This window comes from Hevea brasiliensis, chromosome 13, assembly GCF_030052815.1.
Source record: "Hevea brasiliensis isolate MT/VB/25A 57/8 chromosome 13, ASM3005281v1, whole genome shotgun sequence".
NCBI classification, from domain to species: Eukaryota; Viridiplantae; Streptophyta; class Magnoliopsida; order Malpighiales; family Euphorbiaceae; genus Hevea; species Hevea brasiliensis.
The window spans coordinates 67,339,140-67,365,931 of record NC_079505.1 but is presented as its reverse complement, the minus strand read 5'-3'; the positions used below and the strand labels follow the sequence as shown (position 1 = coordinate 67,365,931).

General features: G+C 31.2%; 2 protein-coding genes across 3 annotated transcripts in view; both read left to right on the top strand.

Annotated features, from left to right (window-relative positions):
• Positions 1–26,792, top strand: part of LOC110653050 (cuscuta receptor 1) — an 82,143-nt gene that overhangs the window by 13,813 nt on the left and 41,538 nt on the right. The window lies entirely within an intron of this gene.
• Positions 21,104–24,210, top strand: LOC110651883 (40S ribosomal protein S11). The gene is given in 6 exon segments (XM_058132106.1): positions 21,104–21,264; positions 21,361–21,401; positions 21,497–21,597; positions 23,287–23,431; positions 23,540–23,629; positions 23,835–24,210. Coding segments are annotated over 6 exon segments (480 nt in total). The 5' UTR covers positions 21,104–21,252; the 3' UTR covers positions 23,926–24,210.

Below are 26,792 nucleotides of genomic sequence, written 5' to 3'. Positions count from 1 at the left end.
AACAACTCCTCTTAAAATTTATAAAATTCCTTAATTTTCTGATCTGAAGATTCTTAAATATATAATTTTCTAAAATGCGTAAGCTTCAACTTGTATATTAATTAATAATATAATATCCGATTTTATGTATGAAATTATATTTAAAAAAATAGATATAATATTTAAATACTATATAATCTTAAATTTAATAAATTACCACTTCCTTATATATTAAATATTTATATTGAAAAGGTTAATTAAAATAATATTAAAATTAGTATTTACAATTCCCTAAAAAATTATCTATAATTACAATATCAATTTTTAAATTCTAAAATAAAAAATAATATTTTTAATTTACAAAGATCCTTATAAACTCCAGCTAATAAATATATTCTTAAACACATATAAATATTATTATAATTATTATGATCACATAAATAACTTTCATATTCTTAGTTTTCATAATTTCTTTTGGTTGATAAATTTTCATAATTTCTAATGAGTGTGATGGGTTTTCTACAGTTTCCTTTTTTAATAAATTATCAATTTTAGTGGATTAAATATAATTAATGTTGAAAAAAATCACTATTAATTATTTAACATTAATATATTTATTAATATGCATAAAAATTTAAATTAATTCACAATATATAATTGTGAAAGAAAAATAAAATTATCATATTTCATAAAATTTTATTTTATAATTGTCTTGCAGATATGGAAAAATTTTCTAACAATAAAAGAATGATATGAAAACATTTCAAATATACTAATTAAATTATAATATTAATTACTGCAAAAATTTTAATATTTTAATTAAGTAATTAAATTAATATTTTAATAATTATATATATAAATAAAATAATACATGTTATGAATTATTTGACGTAGAGACAAACTTGCAAACTAATCAAATGGACATAATTTTAAATTATATTTACAAAAAGAAGCACAATTTCAAATTAATAAATAATGTTAGAAACTAATTAAAGATTTTTATATTTTAAACATGATTTCCGTTGCTTTTTAGTCCTATTCTTAGTTATTGTGCAAGAATTATTTTATATATAATTTATATAATTCTATTAAATTCTAACTTGATAAAAAAATTTATGTTTTATAAAAATACTTAAATATGATTTAATAATTTATTTAAAAATATTATTCATTGATATTTAACCTTCACATTAAAATAGAACTATCGTATTTTTATAATAGAAAGAAAAATTTTAATAATTTTAATATTATAATTTAATAATATAATTAATATAAATTTTAATTTTAATCCTATTATTGTTAAGTCAAAATACAAAAACGAATTGAAATTAAATTAAAAAATTAAAGAAATGAAAATAAGAGTCGTCATAAAAATTTTACTGTGCTCTATCCTTTTATGTTACAAAAATTAATATAAATTTAATTAGAAATTTGCCTAACGCACCACATACATATAAAAATTAAATATTTATTTTACATTAGTATATTTATTTTAATTTTTATTTAATAAAAAATTATATCTATCTATATATAATATACAACCATTCATTAACAACAAAAAAATAATAATATATAAATTAACATTTGAATTATAATTTAAATTAATATTCTCAGATCTAATCTTATTCAAACATAAATCTTATCTCATTTTATATAATTATATATCCATCCAAACAAATGATAATATTAAAATAAAATATAATTCCTTCTAAAAAAATATAATATAATTTATTAATATATATATATATATATTCAATTTTTAATATAATTTATTCTAATTAATTCATTATTTTTTCAGTGATCCTCCTTCATTGTTTATATTAAAATGTAATATATAATTATATGTAAATATGTACCAGTGACATAAATTTTTTAAAAATTAATTTGATACCATTTGTAATACATTATAATATAATATTTTTACTACAAGAAATTTGACATTTAATGATGTAAGAATTATCACCGAACACATATATTTCGTCATAAAAGGTCTTTAGTGATGAAAATTTATTGTAACAATGTTTTTTCAAAATTGTTAATACTATAATTATATTTTTATAGTTATTTATAAACTATTTATAAATTACATAGAATCACTTGTGTTGTATATGAAAAACAAATTATTTAAACTAAAAATAATTATATTTAAAATTTAAATTATAATTTTTAAAAATTTTGATTAAAAATGATAAAAACACGAGTTAAAAATAAAAATTTCAAAGGGGTGATTTTTTTTTCACAAAATAAATACATAATATGTTAAGAAACTTATGTTGTTTATATTATACTCTCACTTGCAAAAATAAGGGTTCAAACAATATAAGCATGCTTTATCTAAATGGTATTACTAAAAATCCTATATCTAAGATGGAATAATTTAAAAGAGGACAACACTTGGTCAAGCAAGTTGTAGTTGATGAACACGCTAATTACATTTCTCTTACCCTTAACGTTTATTTTTTAAATGCATTTCTCTAATTATATTTTTGTGTTAATTTTTACCAAGCAATTGATTTTGCTCCTCTTTTATTTATTTTGCTAATATCTCTCTTTTATAGAAAATAATATTTCATATTAGCCAAATCAAATGCCAAATATATTTTTCCCTATTTCATATGTGTGTATGTGTGATAGGCTTGCCTCATCTGAAGGATTTGGAAGATTTAACATTGGATGGGTCTATCATCAATGACAACATTCTACAATTAATTAAAGTAATGTCTTCACTTAAGAAATTATCATTACAAAGTTGTGAACTTAATGACACGAAATTTTAAAACCAAGGTAAACTTGATAATCCCTTTATATTTGAGATTTCTTTCATTTTGAAGATTCTCACTAAAGCTTTCACAAATGAATTTTCAGGTGTGTGCAAACTAAAACAACTCCAAGAGTTAGACATTTCCTATAATGAAATCAGTGGTAGCTTGCCTTCATGTCTAGCCAACTTGACATCTCTTCAATTGTTAGTTGTTACTTCCAATCATTTTATTGGAAACATCTCTTTATCTCCACTTACAGATTTAATAAACCTCGACCATCTAGAGCTCTCAAACAATCTTTTCCAAATCCCAATCTCATTGAGTCCATTTTTCAACCATTCAAAACGCAAATACTTTGAAAATTTGGGAGCAAATAAAATATATGCAGAAACAAATGATCAAAATTTGACCCCAAAGTTTCAATTAGAGCATCTCTTTTTCTCTGGTTATGCATATAGTGGAGCATTCTCCAAATTCCTCTATCATCAACATAACCTACGATATGTTTATCTCTCAAGCTTAAAAATGAGAGGAGAGTTTCCATATTGGTTGTTAGAAAACAACACAAAACTAGAAAACCTTTTCTTAAACAACAATTCCCTCTCAGGACCTCTTCAATTACCACTTCATTCTCATATGAATTTGTCATAGTTAGATATCTCCGATAATTTATTCCATGGCAATATTCCACCGGAGATCGGAACATATTTGCCAAGATTGACATATGTGGACTTGTCTAAAAATGGTTTCAATGGTAGCATTCCCTCTTCATTTGGAAATATGAACTTATTGCGAAGCTTAGACTTATACAACAATAGATTGTCGGGTACTATACCTGAGCACTTAACCATGGATTGTGCCTTATTAAAAGAAGTTTTTTTTGTCTAAAAATCAATTGCAAGGATCATTGAAAAATGCATTTTGTGATTGCCCTGAATTGGTTGTGCTAGATCTTAGCCATAATAATATGACTAGAAGCATTCCATCATGGATTGGAAGATTTTCTCAATTGAGCTATATGATCTTGGGTCATAATAACATTGAAGGGGAAATCCCAATTCAATTATGCGATTTGACTCAATTAAGTTTAATTGATCTTTCACATAATAATCTCTCTGATCATATTCTCCCTTGTTTAAGATTTACAAGGAATTCATATTTTTCGTTATTTGGTCCTTAAAATTTTTTATTGACCCCTAATAATTTATAATTTATATATTACGATTTAAATTGAACCATTAAAATTATTTAATTGTCATAAATAAATACAAAAGTTCAATTAAAAATTAATTATTCAAACTTTTAAATCTACAAATTAAAATTTGATTGATAGTTATTATTTAAAAATTAAGTCAAGCCAACATAATAATTTCCTATCATATAATCTAAAATTAGATGGGATTTTTTAAAATTTTTATTTTTCCTCTCCATCTCATTCTATGGGTACAATATATTTTTTTTTCTTTAATTATCTTCCTTCTCGTTTAGCTTTTTTTTTTTCTTTATTTCATTCAAACTTAAAAATTATTTTATTTATATTTGCATATGTAGATAAAATTATTCGTCTCAACTCTTATGCAAATTTTAGATGGATCAACTTAAATATACATTTTATTTTTATTTGATATGTCTACTTTATTATTTTAGTAATCTCTAATATTTTATATCTCTTGAATTTTATTTTTTTTAATCTTATACTATATACCATATGGTCTAGTTATTTGGCGTTTATATTTATTTTTTGACTTTTGGGTCTTTGAATTTTTTTCAAGGATTTTGTATAATACATTGATACAAACTGATTTTTATTTTTTAAAATTATATAATTTATATTATGAAGTTATACAATAATCAAAATGTCACGACCTAACCTATGGGCCGGACCGGCACTAGGACCTGGGTCGGCATAAAGCCCCCGAGGCCCGTAGTAAGCCTTATTGTTCTCAAATCCATAACCAAGGCTCAAAAACTTAGGCCCAACATGTAAATAAAATAAAATAAAATAAAATATTTTTATTTGGGAAAACTCAATCCGATAACCATAAAAAACTGAAGTAAGGGGAGCCTCGCTCAATCCTGTTACCACCACTTACAAATTGTTTAAATACCACACAAATCTTCATTTATTAATCTCAAAATTTTAAATTAATACGATTTTTAATAAGGTTCACACTATTACTAACACATGCGGAGTTCTAGATTTCAAATTTTGAAAAATAATAAAACAATTAAATAACCGACGTTAAACCTACAAGGAAGAAAGCAGGTTGCTCTGTAAAAGAACTCCTCCTGTAGCCTGGAAAAATAGGTGAACAGGAGTGAGCGTTCGACTCAGAGAGTAAAATATCAATTTTAACCATAATCTCTATAGCTATCTAAAGCTAATGCACCCTGTAGATTGAAATGCAACATCGTCAATGTTTTCACATCATAACAGCAAAAAGGTAATTTTGAGCACTCACACACCCGATAATGTCAAACAATACTTATATGGGAGCTGATCCCCTATACAGCTCTCTTAATCCAAACTGTGCCAGCGAAAAACTCAAGCTCGGACTTTCACTTGATAAACCAAATCGGGGTCCCAGCGAAGAACTCAAGCCGTGTTTACCCCGAATGACCGGGTCCCAGCGAAGATCTCAAACCGTGTTTACTCGTCCTGTCCATAGCCAACACTATACCACACGCACGCCAACTCACGCACACTGCTCTAAATTACCAAAATAATATCCATGGCACTTTAACAATTATGAATGCAACATAAAATGTGCCTAGTGTTTAACTACATAGATACATACATATAAGTGATGCATGGGCATGCTTGAACATATAATAATATCGAAATTACAATTAAAATTAATATTTTACTCACAGTACACCGATGACTATTGTGGCTGCTGAATGCAGAAAAATAGCTGATCTCGATCACCTAATAATTAAATTATAAATTTATTAGTACTAAGTTAAGATAAAACTCTAAAGAGGCAACAGACAGCATAATTCATGTCGGAAATCCGGCAGAGTTTCCCCTATACCTGGGACCTACTCAACCTGCAAAAAGGCTCAAATAACACTTCTAAATTCAACTCATATCTCATCATCATTATATGGCCCCTCCTGGGCCCTCCAAACCAAGCAATACTTAAAACCTTAAAAATTATGTTTTAGTCCCTATAATTGACATTTTGTAAAAATCCACTCAAACAAGCTCTAAAAATTCTAAAATTTTGCCCCGCGGTCCTTAATAATATTATAAGGCTATTGCAAAATGAATTGTAATTTTCTAATCACCCATGAATATTTTATTCAAGAATATTACTCAATTTCATAAGTTTCCAACAGCTAACATATTCTTAATTCAACCCAATTCAATATTCACATATTTAAACCTCCATCCTCAAGCTTCAACCAATCATATAAAATTTAAATATCTTAATTTCAAATAATCTTATATGCCCATATGCTAAAAATCTAACTAAAATCCATCTATATTTTCAAAAATATTTTACAATCACTAAAAAATTCAACAAACACCATAGAATATCTCTAAATAATTTTATTTTCATCATATATTTTTCTTAGAATTTTTCTCCAATTTTTCCTGTTTAAGAAACACTATATTTATGCTCCACAGATAGAAAAATAATGAAAATAATCTTACCCGAAGTTTATCTGTGTCTCAAAAATTTCAAAAATTTATGAGGAAGCCTCTGAAAGTTGAATCATCTCCAAAGCCCACCGGAGCCACCGCGCACGGTGGCCGGCCGCCGGTTACCGGCGACATTTGCCAGATCTGATTATACCATCATGTTCCTCTTCTCTCCCTCAGTCCATAGGTGGTCTCGGATCGTCGATCCAACAGTCGGATCGTCCTAGATCTGACGAAAAAACTTGAAAAACTCGAAACTTCTCTCCTCCCTATCTCACTCATCCGACCACCAAATGTTGCAAAATAGGTATCAAAAGAAAGCTCTCGGAACAAGCTTTCCAACGCCACTTGAATCGCCTCGATCGGACGTCGGATGAAGTCGGAATCTGCCCGGAAAGCTGCTGCCCATTGTGCGCATTTTCTCTCTCTTCTCCCTCTCTTGTCGCCGCGTCTGGCGATGCTACCGGCTGGCTGGTGGCTCGCCGGCGTCGCCCAAAGTCGCTTGGTCGCCGATCAGTGGTGGTTGACCCCTCACCGGTCGGAAAGTGTAGAGAAAAGGGAGAGAAGAGATGAGGGGAAGAGAGATGCGTGAGGGAGAGGGGGTCTCACTGGTTTTGGTTTTTTCTTTTTTTTTGAATTTAAGGAATAAATGCGATGGACATATTGTCCAGATTCATACCTGAAAAAAATTTTAAATTTAATGTTTAATTTAATTTATATATATATATATATATATATATATATATATATATATATATATATTTTTTTTTTACATTCTTCCCCCCTTAAGAAAAATTCGTTCTCGAATTTTCGAATAAACAAGAGATAAGGAAAAGAAAATTATTAGAACAAGTGCAATCATTATTCCTCCAGCTGTGCAGAAATTGGTAAAACATTTATTCTTCAAACTCCTCGTATATTATATATGACATTCTACTGCTCTCTGATTCTACTATAGTGTCCTAACTGTCATCATCTCTTCCTAGAGATGCTCTTATCTCTTGGATATTCATTGATCATTTTTCTGACATCTCAAGTATTCATTATAACTCTACTACTCTCGACTTGATATCTGATAACTTTAATCAATTTTGGCGCTTACCTCACTTTTATTACGTCCTAACGTGTCTCTTGGTGACTTCAGTCCTCATTCCTTTGTTTAAATAATCTCTGTTTCCCCAAAACATAACTTATGTTCCTTACTCTATAGTATCCTATGAAATGCTTTTCTGTAGCACCTATCATATACATCTTGTTCGAAACCTTTACTTATCCTTTGACCTTAAAGGATAGTACAAATGCATCTTCTCACTTTTCATGATACTTCAGATTTCCAATCCATTTGTGTCATTACTAAGGTACTTAGACCAACCTCTGTCCATCTTATGCAACTAGCCAGGTAGAGTTCCCTCCAAGGGCTATGTGTACCATTTATCAACATTAGAAAGTGAACTGGGTCTCTTCTCTTATATGATAAAAGTGTTTATATTCCCTAACAACTCAATCCATGCGACTTTATCAATTCTCACTCCTCCTCTGGAATGAGAATATCTAGACTTCTTCCTATAGCTTCTTAGTATGTGGCCTACTTCTGACACATTGGCACTCAGATCGAGGCTCTACTACTCCTTTAATCTATCATCTCATAATAACTTGTTTCAAACATCTCTTAGTGTGTTCCTAGCATACCTATTCCTTCTTATCCTCGTCATTATAACTAGCTTTACCGAGCTTTCTTCCTGTCCTTTGGATCTTATCCACTTCCTTTTCCTATTTCTACTATTGTTGATACTTTTCATCCTGCTGTACTTATTCCTTAATCTTAGTCCTATTTCACCCTTACACCTTTTTCCTTCAAGGATGTCCATCCCATCATCAACTTTAACTTTCTTTTTATTTCTTAGTCCTATCTTGATTACTAGTTCCATTACTTTAGGAATTTTAACCTTACGATTTACTCCTACCAGCACATTCTTCACCTTATGTAACACTTATAATTAACCATAGAAAATTCTTTTCGTATCCCCTTTCCCAACTTAACTATCAGAACATTATCATTCCCCACCAGCCTCAGTAGGAAATTGCTCATCCTGGATGGATAGGAGCCCTTGAAACTATAAGTTTCATCTGAACTAACACGGCTGTGGGAAATGTGTGCCATACCTTAATTCTAAACAAAATACTTCATGTGTTCATTCTCCTCAATATAATCACATATACTGCCTATAGCTTTCCAAACTTCAGCCTCAACTTTTCCCATTAGTAACAATTTCATCTATTGAAACTCATCCACAATTAGTATTCCCTCCAGCTCATAGTTTAAGACAGTTGCAAGCCTTAGTAACTAACTCAATTTAACTCTTGTCATTACTCTGATTATCCTTTCATACTTAACACTAGGTATGCACTTACTGTCATTCTCATATCAGGAAATTGTGTATGAATTGGTGCCTACCAAACTCTCAAATAACTAGGTCTCCTTGATTCAGTCTCTGTTCCTTATATAACCCTCTAGAACCAAAAGCACAAGCTAAAATTGAAAAAAAAGAAAAATATCCTCTTATATTCAACTATGCCCGATCGTCATATTATAACGTTTCACCTATGTTTCTTGGTCTTTCTCTCCAAATTTCATCATCTCCTTGCACAATTGTGCTCTACCTATAAGGTATCATCTGCATGAACCCTTTACCGTACCATCATCCTTCCTGACTTAATATTTTATAATTTATTAACTTTACTTATACTCGACCTATGATTCATATCTATCATCATTTATATTGTGCCCTTAACTTTTGTTGAATCCTGAAAGATTTCTCTTACTAATAGATTCTTCCAACACTAATTCCACCCTTATCTATGGTCATTAATTTGATCCTTGAACTTTCTAGTGATTTATTACCATCCATACTTGTCACTTTTCGTTCTACCCCTACTGTTGTTCTGTCGTTATTGCTTTACTGCAAAGTGATTCTGTTGATCACACTAAAAATGTTTGTCTGACATTCATAACGAACCTCTAACTACCTTCTCACTATCTCAAAAGTCTAACCTAAAGCCTATGTGTCATTATCTATAATTCTTTCCACTCATCATACCTATTTGATCCCATAGATTGACTTTTATTTAACTTACTACTTACTAACTTCTTTTTCTTTGCCTAATTAAATAGTCCACAATACCATTGCACACTTTCTAGCTTTTGCTCATTATTACTGTATTTCTCGCCTAATATTCTTGATGCTGTTAACAAGTTAAAAGAATCTTGCCCCTGGCACTACCTTAACTACATCATGCTATGAGTGTCACATTACTAGATTCCATACCTCTATCACTATTTTCACTAATGTGGTCCCATTTTGGGTTCTCCGTCCTTGTCATTTACCTTGCCAAGAATAACACTTAGCCTACCCTATATCTTAACTTCGTTCCTTTTATTATGCGCCCTTCAGGTTGTCCTTTCATTTATTTCTTTTGTCTTACCCAAAATAGAACTTGACTATTCTATCCCTGGTTCCATTCTTCTTCCTAACATGACAGCTGTACTTGCTAACTATATCTTTCAGAGTCTCTACCACATTATTACATATCTGTGCTACTCAGATTTGGTCCTTTGACCACCCTAGCTAGTACTTCCACTGGCATTTAGATTATATTGCATCTGCAATCAATTTTCTAAACTTTCATTATGCACTTTCTCTATCCATTGGCCTTCTGTGGTTTATCTTCGCTAATTTATTACTCTTAACACTATTATAATTAGATTATACTATTGTTTTGAACAATATGAAGTTAGAAAGGAACTCAGGAAATTGCAGTCATACCTTTATCATATGATTTCTATTCTTATCCTTTAGCTTACATAATACCCTTACTACCTCGAGAACTGATTCTGCAGTAATTTTATTATTATTATTATTATTATTATTATTATTATTATTATTATTATTATCCATGTTTACTCAATTAGCCAAAACTTAAGATTCCAGGCACCCAAACCTGTCATCCAATTCAAAGGATTTACATCCATCATGATCTGATTATATATGATTCCTATAATGGAACTTGTATCCTCTGCAGGATACCCGAGCCAACTACTCTCTACCACACTCTACAGTCCCATCTGGGGCACTAGTTTTTTGGTCACCATTATTAGTAATAAACCCTTATCCCTCTTGAAAGAATAAGACCACTTTACATCATAATTGACTGCGAAGAAGGTACTACATCTTCCACCTTGCCACAACCATGTTAGGCTATACACTCTCTTATCATACTGCAAACCCCTTAAAGCATCGTTTCACAGGCTATGAACATCATTCATAGCATCCTGTCTCCCTTAGGGAAGAAAAATCATACCCTGCACCCTGCTGCTACACAAGGAAGGTACTGTTTTTCACTAAATTTTAGGCAAAAGGCCCATTACAATGCCAAAACTCTCTAAGACCCCATATCAAAGACCAAATGGCCTCACCCTATAGGTGTTACCTTTAATTTATGACTATACTGAAATCGTTAATCTTTTAGCAATTCGTGATGTAACTGTAGCTCATGTTAGGGTAACTGAGTCACTGACTCTAGCTACCTTGCAACTGCGACCCTTTAATATTCTAACTATAGGGTTTTAAATCTCTACCTAGGATTTCCAAACTCTTTTGCAGTAATAGAACCCTATTCTGGCATAACTGTACCAAAACAGAGACTGCCTGCAAACATCCTCATCATAAGTACTACAGGGAAGTACGCAGCTCTACACAATAATCCCATGTCGATACTATAATTTGCAGCTTACAGAGCAGACATTGAGAACATTGTATAGTTACTACGATACGTCCTGACAGACTAGGTCTCCTAATCTCTTATCTCTCTTGAATCTACTATTATCATAAACTTATTTTGATTGGGTCATCCACTGATGACTGCCAGCAGTGGTATCCTCATCCTTATCTGGGGTAACTGTACTTTCAAGACTCACCTTTATGTACTCGTGCCTTGCACGAAATGGGCACACCATTTAAACCCATACTGACAAAAATATAGTATTTATTGGAGTACGTGTTTCCATGGTAGACCTCAATAGTCTGCTAAATCTATTTCACATTTCTATGTACTCCATGAAAATCAAGACACTAACTGAGGCACTTTTATATTTCACGAGGTATAACGCAGAATCCAGAAACAAAGAATTACAGAAAAGACAAAACAGAATCCTATACTTTGTATGTAACATCCTAACAAGACTCCTTTTTACACTCCCAATTATATTATTTCCCATGAATCTAAAGCCTAAGCTCTAATACCAACCTTGTCATGACCCAACCTATGGGCCGGACCGGCACTAGGACCTGGGCCGGCATAAAGCCCCCGAGGCCCGTAGTAAGCCTTACTGTTCTCAAATCCATAACCAAGGCTCAAAAACTTAGGCCCAACATGTAAATAAAATAAAATAAAATAAAATATTTTTATTTGGGAAAACCCAACCCGATAACCATCAAAAACTGAAGTAAGGGGAACCTCGCTCAACCCTGTTACCACCACTTACAAATTGTTTAAATACCACACAAATCTTCATTTATTAATCTCAAAATTTTAAATTAACACGATTTCTAATAAGGTTCACACTATTACTAACACATTCGGAGTTCTAGATTTCAAATTTTGAAAAATAATAAAACAATTAAATAATCGACGTTAAACCTGCAAGGAAGAAAGCATGTTGCTCTGTAAAAAAAACTCCTCCTGTAGCCTGGAAAAATGGGTGAACAGGAGTGAGCATTCGACTCAGAGAGTAAAATATCAATTTTAACCATAATCTCTATAGCTATCTAAAGCTAATGCACCCTGTAGAGTGAAATGCAACATCGTCAATGTTTTCACATCATAACAGCAAAAAGGTAATTTGGAGCACTCACACACCCGATAATGTCAAACAATACTTATATGGGAGCTGATCCCCTATGCAGCTCTCTTAATCCAAACTGTGCCAGCGAAGAACTCAAGCTCGGACTTCCACTTGATAAACCAAATCGGGGTCCCAGCGAAGAACTCAAGCCGTGTCTACCCCGAAGGATCGGGTCCCAGCGAAGATCTCAAGCCGTGTTTACCCGTCTTGTCCATAGCCAACACCATACCACACGCACGCCAACTCACGCACACTGCTCCAAATTACCAAAACAACATCCATGGCACTTTAACAATTATGAATGCAACATAAAATGTGCCCAGTGTTTAACTACATAGATACATACATATAAGTGATGCATGGGCATGCTTGAACATATAATAATATCGAAATTATAATTAAAATTAATATTTTACTCACAGTACACCGATGACTATTGTGGCTGCTGGATGCAGAAAAATAGCTGATCTCGATCACCTAATAATTAAATTATAAATTTATTAGTACTAAGTTAAGATAAAACTCTAAAGAGGCAACACACAACCTAGTTCATGCTGAAAATCCGGCAGAGTTTCCCCTATACCTGGGACCTACCCAACCTGCAAAAAGGCTCAAATAATACTTCTAAATTCAACTCATATCTCATCATCATTATATGGCCCCTCCTGGGCTCTCCAAACCAAGCAATACTCAAAACCTTAAAAATTACGCTTTAGTCCCTATAATTGACATTTTGTAAAAATCCACTCAAACAAGCTCTAAAAATTCTAAAATTTTGCTCCGCAGTCCTTAATAATATTATAAGGCTATTGCAAAATGAATTGTAATTTTCTAATCACCCATAAATATTTTATTCAAGAATATTACTCAATTTCATAAGTTTTCAACAGCTAACATATTCTTAATTCAACCCAATTCAATATTCACATATTTAAACCTCCATCCTCAAGCTTCAACCAATCATATAAAATTTAAATATCTTAATTTCAAATAATCTTATATGCCCATATGCTAAAAATCTAACTAAAATCCATCTATATTTTCAAAAATATTTTACAATCACTAAAAAATTCAACAAACACCATAGAATATCTCCAAATAATTTTACTTTCATCATATATTTTTCTTAGAATTTTTCTCTAATTTTTCCTGTTTAAGAAACACTGTATTTATGCTCCACAGACAGAGAAATAATGAAAATAGTCTTACCCGAAGTTTATCTGTGTCTCAAAAATTTCACAAATTTATGAGGAAGCCTCTAGAAGTTGAATCATCTCCAAAGCCCATCGGAGCCACCACCGGAACCACCGTGCATGGTGGTCGGCCGTCGGTCATCGGCGACATTTGCCAGATCTGATCATACCATCATGTTCCTCTCCTCTCCCTCAGTCCATAGGTGGTCTCGGATCGTCGATCCAATGGTCGAATCATCCTAGATCTGATGAAAAAGCGTGAAAAACCCGAAACTTCTCTCCTCTCTATCTCACTCATCCGACCACCAAATGTTGCAAAATAGGTATCAAAAGAAAGCTCTCGGAACAAGCTTTCCAACGCCACTTGAATCTCCTCGATCGGACTTCGGATGAAGCCGAAATCGGCCCGGAAAGCCGCTGCCCACTGTGCGCGTATTTTCTCTCTCTTCTCCCTCTCTTGCCGCCGCGTCTGGCGGTGCTACGGCCGGCTTGTGGCTCGCCGGCGTCGCCCAAAGCCGCTTGGTCGCTGGTCAGTGGTGGTTGACCCCTCACCGATTGAAAAGTGTAGAGAAAAGGGAGAGAAGAGATGAGGGGAAGAGAGATGCGTGAGGGAGAGGGGGGGGGTCTGCTGGTTTTAGGTTTTTTTTTTTTTTGAATTTCTGGGAATGAATCTGGATAGACATGTTGTCCAGATTCATTCCTGAAAAAAAATTTTAATTTAATTTTTAATTTAATTTTTATTTATTTATTTATTTATATATATATATATATTTTTTTTTTTTTTTTTTTGGTTGTTACACAAAACTTTATATTTATTATAGGAAATATATATATATATATATATATATATATATATATATATATATATATATATATATATATATATATATAATGTATTATGACTAGCCCCCTAATTAAAATTTCTTAGCTTTGCTCTTGGGAGAGACACAGATGGATCACAATGATGGGAGAGAAAATAGGAGAAATTATATGATAAAATCGTGATTCTATATGGAACTACTTTATACTATATAAATATGTAATGTATTATGACTAGCCCCTTAAAGAAAATTTCTTGGCTCTGCTCCTAGGAGAGACATAGATGGTTCACGATGATGAGAGGGAAAATAGGAGAAATTATATAATAAAATTGTGATTCTTTATGGAACTACTTAAATAGAATGATAATTCAATATTATTTTCATTAGAATTATAACTCAAAATCCTAGTAGGATTTTGAGAGAAATCTTTTCCTAATTTGAATTAGAGAAATATTTCTTAATAAGATTGAAGTATATTTCCTATATAGAGTAGAACTCCTATTTTAGTATTATTCTTAAATTGAGTTGGACTCTTAATCACATTAGGATTAAGGGAATTAACACTATAAATAGGAGAATGGAGGAAAGGTTATTTGGCTTCGCCCACAGGGAGGCTTTGCCCATGTAGGGTTGCTTTGCCCATTAATGAGGAGCTCTTGCCTATAGTAGTCTCATGGAATGAAAGAGGCTTTGGTCTAAAGTGGAGAAAGGGCATAAAATTCAAGAGGAAGGAATTCTTATCCATTGATAAGAGAGCTATTGCCCATGTAGCTGAAGACACCCTTTGTAGTATAATAGTTTTAATAGTAAACATATTGGTTATGTCTAGAGGAGACTGAGAGAACTAACTAATGTATTTATTATAAGTGGTGAGTGATCTCTTGAGTGTAATTAGGTTAATGGGTAGTATAATTTTGAGTTTATAATGATGATTTATTATTATTGATAGTGAAAGATGGCATGCCCGTACATGTAGCTCTATTTTGAGAGGGTGAACTGCGTAAATATTAGTATTTTATGCATTTATGTTATTTCTTTGCAGTTTACACGCTTTCACAATGCATAACAAATTGGTATCAGAGCATGAGAATGATCTTGATGAGTTTAGTTCAAGGTAGAGCTATTGTGACGTATAGAAAGTCGCACATGCAACAATGGTGATGGTGGAGAGTTGAAATTAAAGTGGAGCTCTTAATGCAAAATCAAGAAAGTTGATGACGTGAGGATATTCTGAAGAAAGAAGTAAGTTACATCCAGGATGAAAATTGAAAAGGTTAATGATTTGAAGGGTTTAAGCTCAAGCATGAAGGACTGATGATTTGATGATACCCAATAATTCAAGGTATGTAATGGTTGATGGATTTTGAGTCAAGGTAGAATTGTTAGAATTGTGACTCAAAATCCTAGAAGGATTTGGAGAAAGACCTTTTCATAATTTGAGTTGAAGAAATATTCCTTAATAGGATGGAAGTATATTTTCTATATAGAGTGGAACCCCTATTTTAGTGTTATTACTAAATTGAGTTGGACTCCTAATTAGATTAGGATTGAGGGCATTAACACTATAAATAGGAGAATGGTAAAAAAGTTATTTGGCTTCGCCCATAGGGAGCAGCTTTACCCATGGAGGGTAGCTTTGCCCATTAACAAGGGGCTCCTACTTATTGCAGTTTTATGGAAGGAAAGAGGCTTTGGCCTAAGGTAAAGAAAGGGTATAAAATTCAAGAGGAAAGAATTCTTATCCATGATAAGAGGGTTACTACCCATGTAGTTGAAGACACCCTTTGTAGTGTAATAGTTATAGTAGTAAATATATTGGGTTATATCTAGAGGAGACTAAGAGGACTAAATAATATATTTATTATAAGTAGTTGTGAAAAATCACACCCACACAAAATTTAGTTTGGTTCGGCATAGGCCTACTCCACCAACAAATTCACTATCAAGGAAAAATAATTACAACCACTAATTATTTTTCTCAACCTCAAAATTATTCAAACAAAACTCACAGAATTCAATACATCTCTCCACTTTATGGGCTCTCTACAATACATTCTATATAATGGTCAACCAACTATTCATATATATAGGCCACTAAAACCTAGTCCTTTTAGGACTCTAATTATTAAATTTTATAATTTAAATTGTACTAAACTTTCTAAACTAATTATACTTCCTAATTCCAATTGGACTTGAACTGTAATAATCTCTACCTCCAAGTCAAATGAAATTAGTCTTCACAATTTCTGTAAAAGTTAATTTTCTCTTGGGTACTTCTTTGCACTCTTGATTGTTAATGTTGCCTCTTGCTTTCACTTGTATTCTTTCAATCAATGTGCTTCCTTCCAATTTGTAGATATTATTTGTATCAATCTTCTCATCCTTCATGATCACATGAGCATCTCGGCTAACTCTCATGACTCCACCATAAATCAAACACCCATAACCCAAAGAATCCAACTTACCCAAGGAAATTAAGTTCCTTTTAAATTTAGGAACATACCTCACTTCATCAAATACTTTTACTTGATCACCATGCACCTTGATCTTCACTCTTCCAACACCTTCAACTTTCATCTTGTTCCCATTGGCTAGCTTTACTTTTTCTCCTTCCTTCTCTTCAATCACATCAAACCACTCCTTCTTTGAGTAAATATGGAATGGGCAAGCAGAATCCATTAACCAATCATCTTGTAATAGATCTTTTGTTTTTTCCTTATTATCATCCACATTCAAACATTCCCCATTAACACTATCATCCATTGCAATTGCAGCAGTTCCTTCTTTTTTTTTTCCATGACTCTTCTTGAATTGTTTAAACTCTATAAGATCTTCCTTCATCTTTATACAATGGTATTTAATGTGACCCTTCTCATGACCCTTCTCATGACACATCAACTATCATCCATTGCTTCTACCACGACTAGAACTAGCAACAAAAGCTCCACCTTCATTACTATTACCTGTCTTCTTAAACTTCTCATCATCCAAGATAACTACGGTAACCTCCTCCACCTTCAAAGTCCTCTTCCAAACTGTTAGAGCTGTCACTAAGCTTTTATAAAAGTGTGGGAGAGAGGTTAAAAGCAAGAGGGCTTTATCTTCTTCATCAACCTTCACACCAATACTAGCCAATTGGGTAATTAATTTATTAAAAATATTAAGGTGATATCTCATATCAGTACCTTCATCCATTTTGAGTTGGTATAACTCTTTCTTCAAGTACAAGCGATTTGTGAGTGACTTTGACATGTACAGACTCTTTATTTTTTTTTTTATAAAATAACTGGTGAAGTCTTCTCCAAGATATTGTACTTCACATCTGGGGCTAATGTCAATCTAATCGTACTCACAGTCCTTTATTGAAGCTCCTCCTAATCATCATCTTTTAATGGTCGCCGATTGCTTCTCGTTCAATACTTTGATTAATCCTTATTGCACAAGGACATCCTTTACAGTGTTTTGCCACAAACTAAAATTATTTTTTCCATCGAATGGCTCCACTTCAAATTTTATGCTCATCATCTTTGACATTTCAAACTATAGCTCTAATACCACTTATTGTGAAAAACCACACTCACATAAAATAAAGAATATAAAATTTAACGTGGTTCGGTGTAAGCCTACTCCACCAATAAATTCACTATTAAGGAAAAATAATTACAATAATTAATTATTTTTTTCACCTTCAAAATCACTCAAACAAAACTCACAGAATTCAACACGCCTCTCCACTTTGTGGGCTCTCTGCAATACATTCCATATAATAGCCAACCAACTATTCATATATATAGGCCACTAAAACCTAGTCCTTTTAGGACTCTAATTATTAAATTTCATAATTCTACTAAATTTTCTAAACCAATTATATTTTCTAAACTAATTATACTTCCTAATTCCAATTGGACTTGGACTCTAACAGTGGTGAGTGATCTCTTAGATGTAATTGGGTTAATGGGTAATATAGTTTTAGGTTTGCAATAATGATTTATTACTATTGATAGTGGAAAATGGTATGCCCATTGATATAGTCCTATATTGAGAGGGTGAATCACGTAAATATTTATATTTTGTGTATTTGTTTTATTTTTTTGTAGTTTACATGCTTCCATGGTGTACAATAATTTTCATTTGTGGCTAGTGATATACCTAATAAGGATAAAATGCCTCCACTTTTTATGGTCAATCCACTTCTTCCAACCACTTTAAAAAAATTGAATGACTTAATTTGATTGTATCTCATTTTCTTATTATTTTGTCATTCCATATAGAATTCTTAAATGAAAACTTTGCTTCATAATATTATGTTTTTGAGAACAGAGGATGAGAGACAAGGATAGAGAAAAAAGAGAGGGACAGTAGATAAAACAAATTGTTATTTTTATGTGGCTTGAATTTTAAGTACATCTTCATATACCTGAATTGTGACCCGACCTAAATGCTTCTCATTATGACTCAATTGCAATATTCTGCCCTTTGTAGTAGAGTTGTGAGATATTTAGGAAATACATTGGGATTAGAGTTTGAGAGTTATGAGTGATTGTATCTTATTTTTTTATTAGAGTGAAATTTTTTCTCATTTTGCTCGTGAACGTAGGCCTTACGATCGAATCATATTAAACCCTGTGTTATTTTTCTTTTTATTTCTATAATGTGTGACTGTGCAATTTGTATGTGTATCTCAAATTTCCATGCCTGCTATAATATAAATGATTAGATAATTTGAGGGCATTTAAGTCATTTTCTTTGTTTTCTCAAAGTAATATCAAATCACTAGGTTAACATGCAAAGTTGTTATATTAAATAAGGCGAAAAGTATCTTTTGACATTTAATCTTTATTTGAAAAGTCACTTGACAGCTTGATTTTTAGTTGCATTTCATTTGACACCTAAATTTTATAATAATGTTAATATTTAACTCCTCATCTTTATATGAAAAGTCACTTGTCACCTTCACCTTTCGTTGCATCCCATTTGACACTTGAATTTTATAAAAGTGTAACTATTAATTAGTTAGCAAACCGCATGAATGCACTTTATAAAGTGAAGGTGCCAAGTGACTTTTATGTAAAAGTCAAGAGTTAAATAGTTACACTTTTATAAAATTTAGATGTCAAATGGGCTGTAATTAAAAGTAGGCAAACAAAGTGATTTTTCAAATAAAAGTTAGGAATAAGATGATATACTTAATCTATTAAATAATTATATTTTTCTTATACATTAAGTTGAAATTTAAGTATCTAATTTAATCAATTAAAATTGAGAAATGATACCCAATCTAAATTAAAGGGTGGTAGCTAAAATTTAGGTATTCATGTAATGGTGTAGGATTTTTACCAATTTATGTACTAAATTTGTATACAATAGAATTTTTCATAAAAAAGAAAAAAAAGAAAGGAAAAAAAATCCTGAGCACCAGTTCACAAAAATTTGTCTGTCACGAAAGGGTAGTTGCATCTCTGGGTCTTTTCAAAATGGCATTGTTTAAAATTTTTCACTCCTTGAAGAGCCATTTTCTAAATTTCAATATAAAACACAATTCAAACAGCTACAGATTTTTTTTTTAAGATGTAAGCCAATTCATGGATCATGATCTTCCTTCCAAAGTGCTAATTTGCTGATTTCCATCCCTTATCAACCTTCTCATTCCTTTGAACTGTTATCCCTTTAAAAGATCTGACTAATAAAATAATGTTAAAGTCAGTTAAAGAATAAGATTAAAGGGAGTTAAGAATTAATATTTAACTAATTAATTCTATAAAAAATTAGGAAGAGCAATGGTTCTCTAACTCGATATGATCTGTTTTGTATTTGATTAATTTTCTTTGATCTCGTCCCGTCTTTAATATTGTGTGAGGGAGACGGGTAGAAGATCTCCCACTTTGAATCCTTGTAACCTACCAGCATAATAATATATTATTATTTTTTATTAAAAATAATTTAATTCTATGTATTATATGTTTAAATGTTATAATTTTAACAAATAATATAGGCATATTTTTAAGATTACATTAAAAATTTATATTCTAAATTATAATTTATTTTTAATAAATAAACTTATATTATATAATAATATATTAAAATGAAAAATTAAAAAAAAAAGGCCTTCTTGGAGAAATCTATCCCGCCCCACTCTCCAAAGAGGAAATTCCAATCTTGGCCCAAAAATTCTATGGGGCGGGGTGGGGGAGAGATTCCCAACCAATCTTATTGCTATTAGAGATGGCAACGAGTTGAGTATTTGTAGATAATTAACCTAATTGATTCTAATAGGATGAGTTTGAAACAAGTTTGAGTTTAAGGAATAACACCTGTGATAAGTTTAGATTGGTTTTGAGTTTGGCATATTAGGTATTCATTACCCAAACTCTTTTATATACATAATTAATTAAATATAAAATAATTTTTTTAATATTTATATTTTATATATATATATTATATTTTAAATAAATATAATTTAAATAATTTATAGAATTATTAAAAATTTAAAATATTAATTTTAAATTAAAATTATTTTTTATGTAAATTATTAATTAAAAATATATAATTAAATGGGTCCAAATATTATTTAAATAATAATAATCAAATTTAAAATGAATTTAAATAGTTAAAAATAAATTTTAATTAAATTTAAAATAAATTTAATAATATAAATATTAATTAGATTCTAGATAGAGTTAGGGTGACTTTAATCGGCATATTCATTCCCTTGTATGGTTACCATTCTTAAAAGAAAAAAAATAATTAAAATTAGGTTGACCGAATCGGACCTGGCACAAAGGCCGGTCCATACCTAGTTCATTTAAAGCCCATTTTCATTCGCTACACATCACCAAATCTAGGGTTAGCCTGCCAGTGAAAAATCTCTCCTTCTGTAACTCGCGCCTCTCTTGCTGCAGTTTCAGGCTTCAGCTACACCAGCTTCCTCGAGAAACAGCTCTCAATCATGGCGGAGCAGGTTCCCTTCAGATCCTTTTACTCTATCGCTTCGCTGTCTTGTTTAAAACGCAATGTTTTGGGTCTTGTTGTCGTCTCTGTTTATTCTTTGTTGCAGACTGAGAAGGCTTTTCTGAAGCAACCTAAAGTGTTTCTATGGTAAAATAAGATAAAAGAAAATCTTCTTGTTTTTAATGTGGGTTCTTTTGTTTTGTTTTTATTTTCTTTTCAGTTTTTGGAACCAATTTTCGCAGTTCGAAGAAATCTGGGAAGGGAAAGAGGCCTGGCAAGGGTGGAAATCGATTCTGGAAATCCATTGGATTGGGGTTCAAGACTCCCAGAGAAGCAATTGAAGGTTCGGTTATTATACTTTCATTTATATGTATATGCATCACTTGTGGGTGCTCGTATTTGTGGATGTTAAATTTTAGTAGCTGAAATGTAGTCTAAATTATCTGCTACTTAGTGTTGAATGCATCTGCAGCTGGAATAAACAAGTACTCCTTTATCTCGTCTTGTCTTTCCATAGTAAAATATGGTGCAAATGAATATGATTTTCCAGCAATTTGTTGTTGAATTATGGCTTTGTAGTATGATTTCGTAGTTTGTTGTTGATTCCATGGGAGTAAAGCCAACATCTTTTCTTCATTATCAGCTGTTACTTTGGCATCAGAAATTGTGATTAAGTCACACATTTTCGTTGGGCTCTTTACTTGGAATTCTTAATGCCTGATTTGCCATCTTATTTGATGTGCATTGCATACTTCACGTTCTGTTGTGAAATATAGCTTCCTGTGAAAGTATTTGGTTTTTTCATATGTATCGTGAAACCATATACTGCATCTAGATTTCTCTACTGCTTGATTTGGGCATGCGAATAGATTTAGCAAGCGTAAGTTGAGTTGTCATTTAGTCAAGTTATGCTTTGTAATCAGATTATTGTATGCATGATCAAATCAAGTCACTTTTAAACATAGTTATTAGAGGTGCACCTCAGACACAAGGCTCACCAGCTCCAACCCTAGCACATCTCTAGGAGAAGCGCCAGCGACATTCACTAGGCCCTAGGTGTACGCCTTGTTCCAGGTGCAAGGCTCTAGAAAGTTTGTTGAGCTATTAGAATCCAATAGTGATGTGCTAGGAAGTTTTTGAAATTAATATCACTAGTGATAGGGAAGGAGTTAGTTTGAATGGAGTGGTACTGTCCTAAAGTAATCACTTTAAATATCTAGGCTCAGTCCTTCAAGTAGATGGGGGATGTGAGGATGATGTTAATCATAGGATTAATGCCGGATGGTTGAAGTGGAGACGTGCCATGGGAGTTTTATGTGATCGTAAGATTCTCAATAAATTGAAATGAAAATTTTACCGTACAGCCATACGACCGGCTATGTTATATGATAGTGAGTGTTGGGCACTGAAAGAGTCGTATGCATCTAAGATAAGAGTTGCAGAGATGAGAATGTTAAGGTGGATGAGTGGCCATACTAGACTAGATAAAGTCCGTAATGTGAGTATTAGAGAAAAGGTAGAGTGGTGCCAATTGAAGATAAGTTGAGAGAAGGGAGATTGAGGTGGTTTGGTCATGTGGAGCGTAGACATACGGAGGCTATAATTAGACAATTAGAGCACAATAGGTTAGAGGATAGAAAGAAAAAAAGGGGTAGACCTAAATTGACTTGGAGGAGAGTAGTACAACATGACCTAGAAGTATTACACATTTCTGAGGATTTAACCCAAAATCGTTCAGAGTGGAGAAAGCGAATCCATATAGCTGACCCCAAATTTTTGGGATAAAGGCTTAGTTGAGTTGAGTTGAGTTGAGTTGTAGTGCATCTAATAAATGGATTTTTTTTTTCAAAATGCCATTGGTGCGTATTAGTGCTTGAGATTTTTTTTGCTCTCTTACGTCAAATTCATCAATTGCCTTTTTGCTCGTGGAATTGCTTTTTTCTCTGTACTTGTCCTTGGTGGTAATAATAATAATAATAATAATAATAATATGATGTTTGCTGATTTAATGCCTTAAATATGTTTCTTACAGGAACTTATATTGATAAGAAATGTCCCTTCACTGGAACTGTGTCTATCAGGGGTCGTATCTTAGCGGGAACTTGCCACAGTGCGAAGATGATGAGGACCATTATTGTTCGCTGAAATTATCTTCATTTTATCAAGAAATACCAAAGGCATTTTCTAACATTAATTTTGAGGAAGTTATTTTCACTGCCTTTCATCACTTATATGGAAGAATAATCTAATCTTTTTTTCTTTGTTTCCAATCTCTTTTTTCATAGATATGAGAAGAGACATTCAAATATTCCGGCACACATATCTCCATGTTTCCGTGTTAAAGAAGGAGATCATGTTATTATTGGGCAATGCAGGTTGGTTTCAGAGCAAAAGAACCCCACCCCAATTTATTGCCTCTGCTGATTCATAATTACTAGTGTGTGATTTGGAATTTTTGCCCCCCTTCCCACAATTTATTACCTGTGTTTAATTCATAATTGATAGTGTGTGATTTGCAAGTTTTACTCCTCATTGCTCATTTGTCCCCTTTTTTCCCTTTGAAAATCTTGACAAATGCAGACCACTTTCAAAGACCGTCAGATTCAATGTTCTTAAGGTGATTCCTGCTGGATCTTCTGGCGGGGGCAAGAAGGCCTTCACTGGAATGTGAGTTTGACAATGACGGTTTCAGGGTGATGTTACAGTCATAATGGATTTAGGGTAATCTGGTTATAGAAAAGCAGATTTTAGAAGTTTTAAACAGCATCTAGATTGACATTATTGATTAAAAGATGGATTATTGAACACGCTCTGTACTTCAAATTTTTTTGGTAGTGGAAATTTGTTACGTCATGCAGTAGGTTCACTGAATGAATTAACACCTGTTTGGTAAGGAAAAGTATCATATCATTTAGTAATTGGATGAACATGCATGGTTAATAGAGATTCTTTCTTATATGTTTTGCCGGTTACGTGTTGCATATCTCCATTATTAAAACACATTATTCAATCTGTCAAATGTTATTTCAAATGAATACTACAAAATTGTGGAATTTAATTGAATTCCATGTTTATTATGTTTGATTTGGGGGGAAAAAAGATTTCAACTCTAGAAATTCAATTTGATGGAATTGGCTCCATCAAATAGGAATTTGATGGAATTCTAGAAAACATTTTTTTGGATTAAAATGTCCATGTATTCCTGCACACCTTCACTTCCTCTCTTTTCTCCCCTCTTTCTATCTTACGTTTCTCTCTCTCCGCCTCGCATTCTATGTTACCTTTCTCTTCCCCTCTCTTACTCCTACCATTCTTTATTATTACGCACTTGTGACATTATTTATGATGTTAACTAGGCACATGCGCTTACATACACACACATATATATATATATATAAGTTGATTTTTTTTGGTTAATTTTATAGTAAATACAAGAAAAGGATAAATGAATTTAAATTATGAAATCATACTAAATATTGATTGTATGAAATTTAATTGAATTTTATATTTTAAATTATTTTTAAATTTATTTTCAAATGAGTTATAGAAATGCATTCTACGTTTGTAAATGATTGATTACAAGAAAAGTACCTCTTGTCCCCTTGCATTGAGTTAGCGACCATTTTGGCATTAATTGGAGAGGCCCTCAAAGCAAAGTTGGACTGTTAAATATGAAGCAAAGATATTTTTATTGAGAGAGAGAGAGAGAGAGAGAAATAGGTGACTCACTCACTAACTTTTATAGAAAGCAAAAGAGAAATCTAAAGTCATTGTCTTACATCATCTTCCCATTTAAATCAAATGCCCATTAGTTCACATTGGCCAATCAATTGCCCAAAATTTCACTTTCAAATTGTTTGTTGGGTAATTATTACTTAATTAGCAAAACCCAACTCTATGATGCAACTTTATCATAACAAAAAAAAAAAAAAATTCAATTGATTGGTTGCTATTTGGGAAATTATATGACCAAACAACTTATTTAAATGGTTGCAATCATTAACTATCTTGAAATTGCTTTAAGAATTGATGGTCTTTTCACACTTATGAGAATATGAACAATATCAATTTCTGGAGGGTTCTTTTTTGGAAGGTATATGAAATTGTAATTGGTTCAATGAATCTCTTATTTCTCATTTTATTTACCTATTCAAGAGTGGTAATATATTTCTGATATTGAATGTAAATGTACACTCATTAAAATGCATACCATTTGTTTGGGAAATATATTAATAGGTATAAATTATATTTAATAAATTACAAATCATAATTCGCTATACAAATTATGTATATTAAATAAATTTTATTGAGTGCATGTTTGCATCATTAAAAAAATTGATATATATTACTCATGTCCAATAATTAAAAACATATTATTTATCTAATAGATATTAGATTCAAGTCATCACTACATAAATGCAATAATACTTTAGTCTTCGATCTTTACCCCGCTACATGAATTAATTTTAATTTTACAAGAAAAAAAATATCATCATCAGAAATTGAGTCTCACTATGTAATTTTCTTTTTTACTCTCAATATTAAGAAAAAAAATTTAATTCACATGATAGTATATTTTTTTGCATAATCATAAAAATAATTAAATATTTTTTTCGGGTTTCAACGATTTAATTAAAATATTTAAATTATGACATAATTGATCAGCACATAAATAAAGTAACTTTGTTATTCTTTTAATTTACTAAAAATTAGAAAATATAAGAATTAAAAAAATAAGAAAGTGAAAAATATTATGCATATATTAATAGTCATTAGGAAATTAATTAAAGCAAATAAAGACAAAATTAAAATATCTGCCTTTAAAAAAAAATTGTAAATTGTTGAACTCAAATGGATTTTCAATAATTAATTTATGCAATTGGACCACATACGCACTACACCATAAATAAACAATCAAATCATTTGATAAACGTTTTCCAAATTACAAATATATTTAAACGTTGATCCAACGGTGTAGATTAAAAGCCATCTTTACAAAGTCAACATGGTTGCAGTTGTGGACCATAAATTTGTTTAGGTGACTTCCATGGTTAAATGTGTAAAAAATAATTTGATTTAATATAAATATATAAATCATTTTATTAAATTTTTATAAAATAATATTTTCTTTTAAAGTAGTTAATTATAAAAATTTTATTAATTTAAAAAATAAAATTTCTTCATTAACATATAATAATTTTTAGTAATGTTAAAATTATTATTTCATAAAGCAATAAAGTAAATAAAATTTTCCATTTATAATTTTATTTATTCTTTTTCTTTTTATTTTATTTTCTTTTCTTTTACTTCTATCTCAAAAATAATCAATTTCTTTTAGTTATGATAATACTATGTTGATTTATGATTAAGGAAAGATTTGTTGACTTCATGAATTATTTTGATTAAATATATTGTTTTATCAACTACCCAATATTTAAAATAGCACCAAATTATTGATTTTTCATTATAAATTCAAGTGTTAGTAAAAAAAAATCAAAATTTTTCATAATATATACTTTAGTCCTTTATTATAAAATT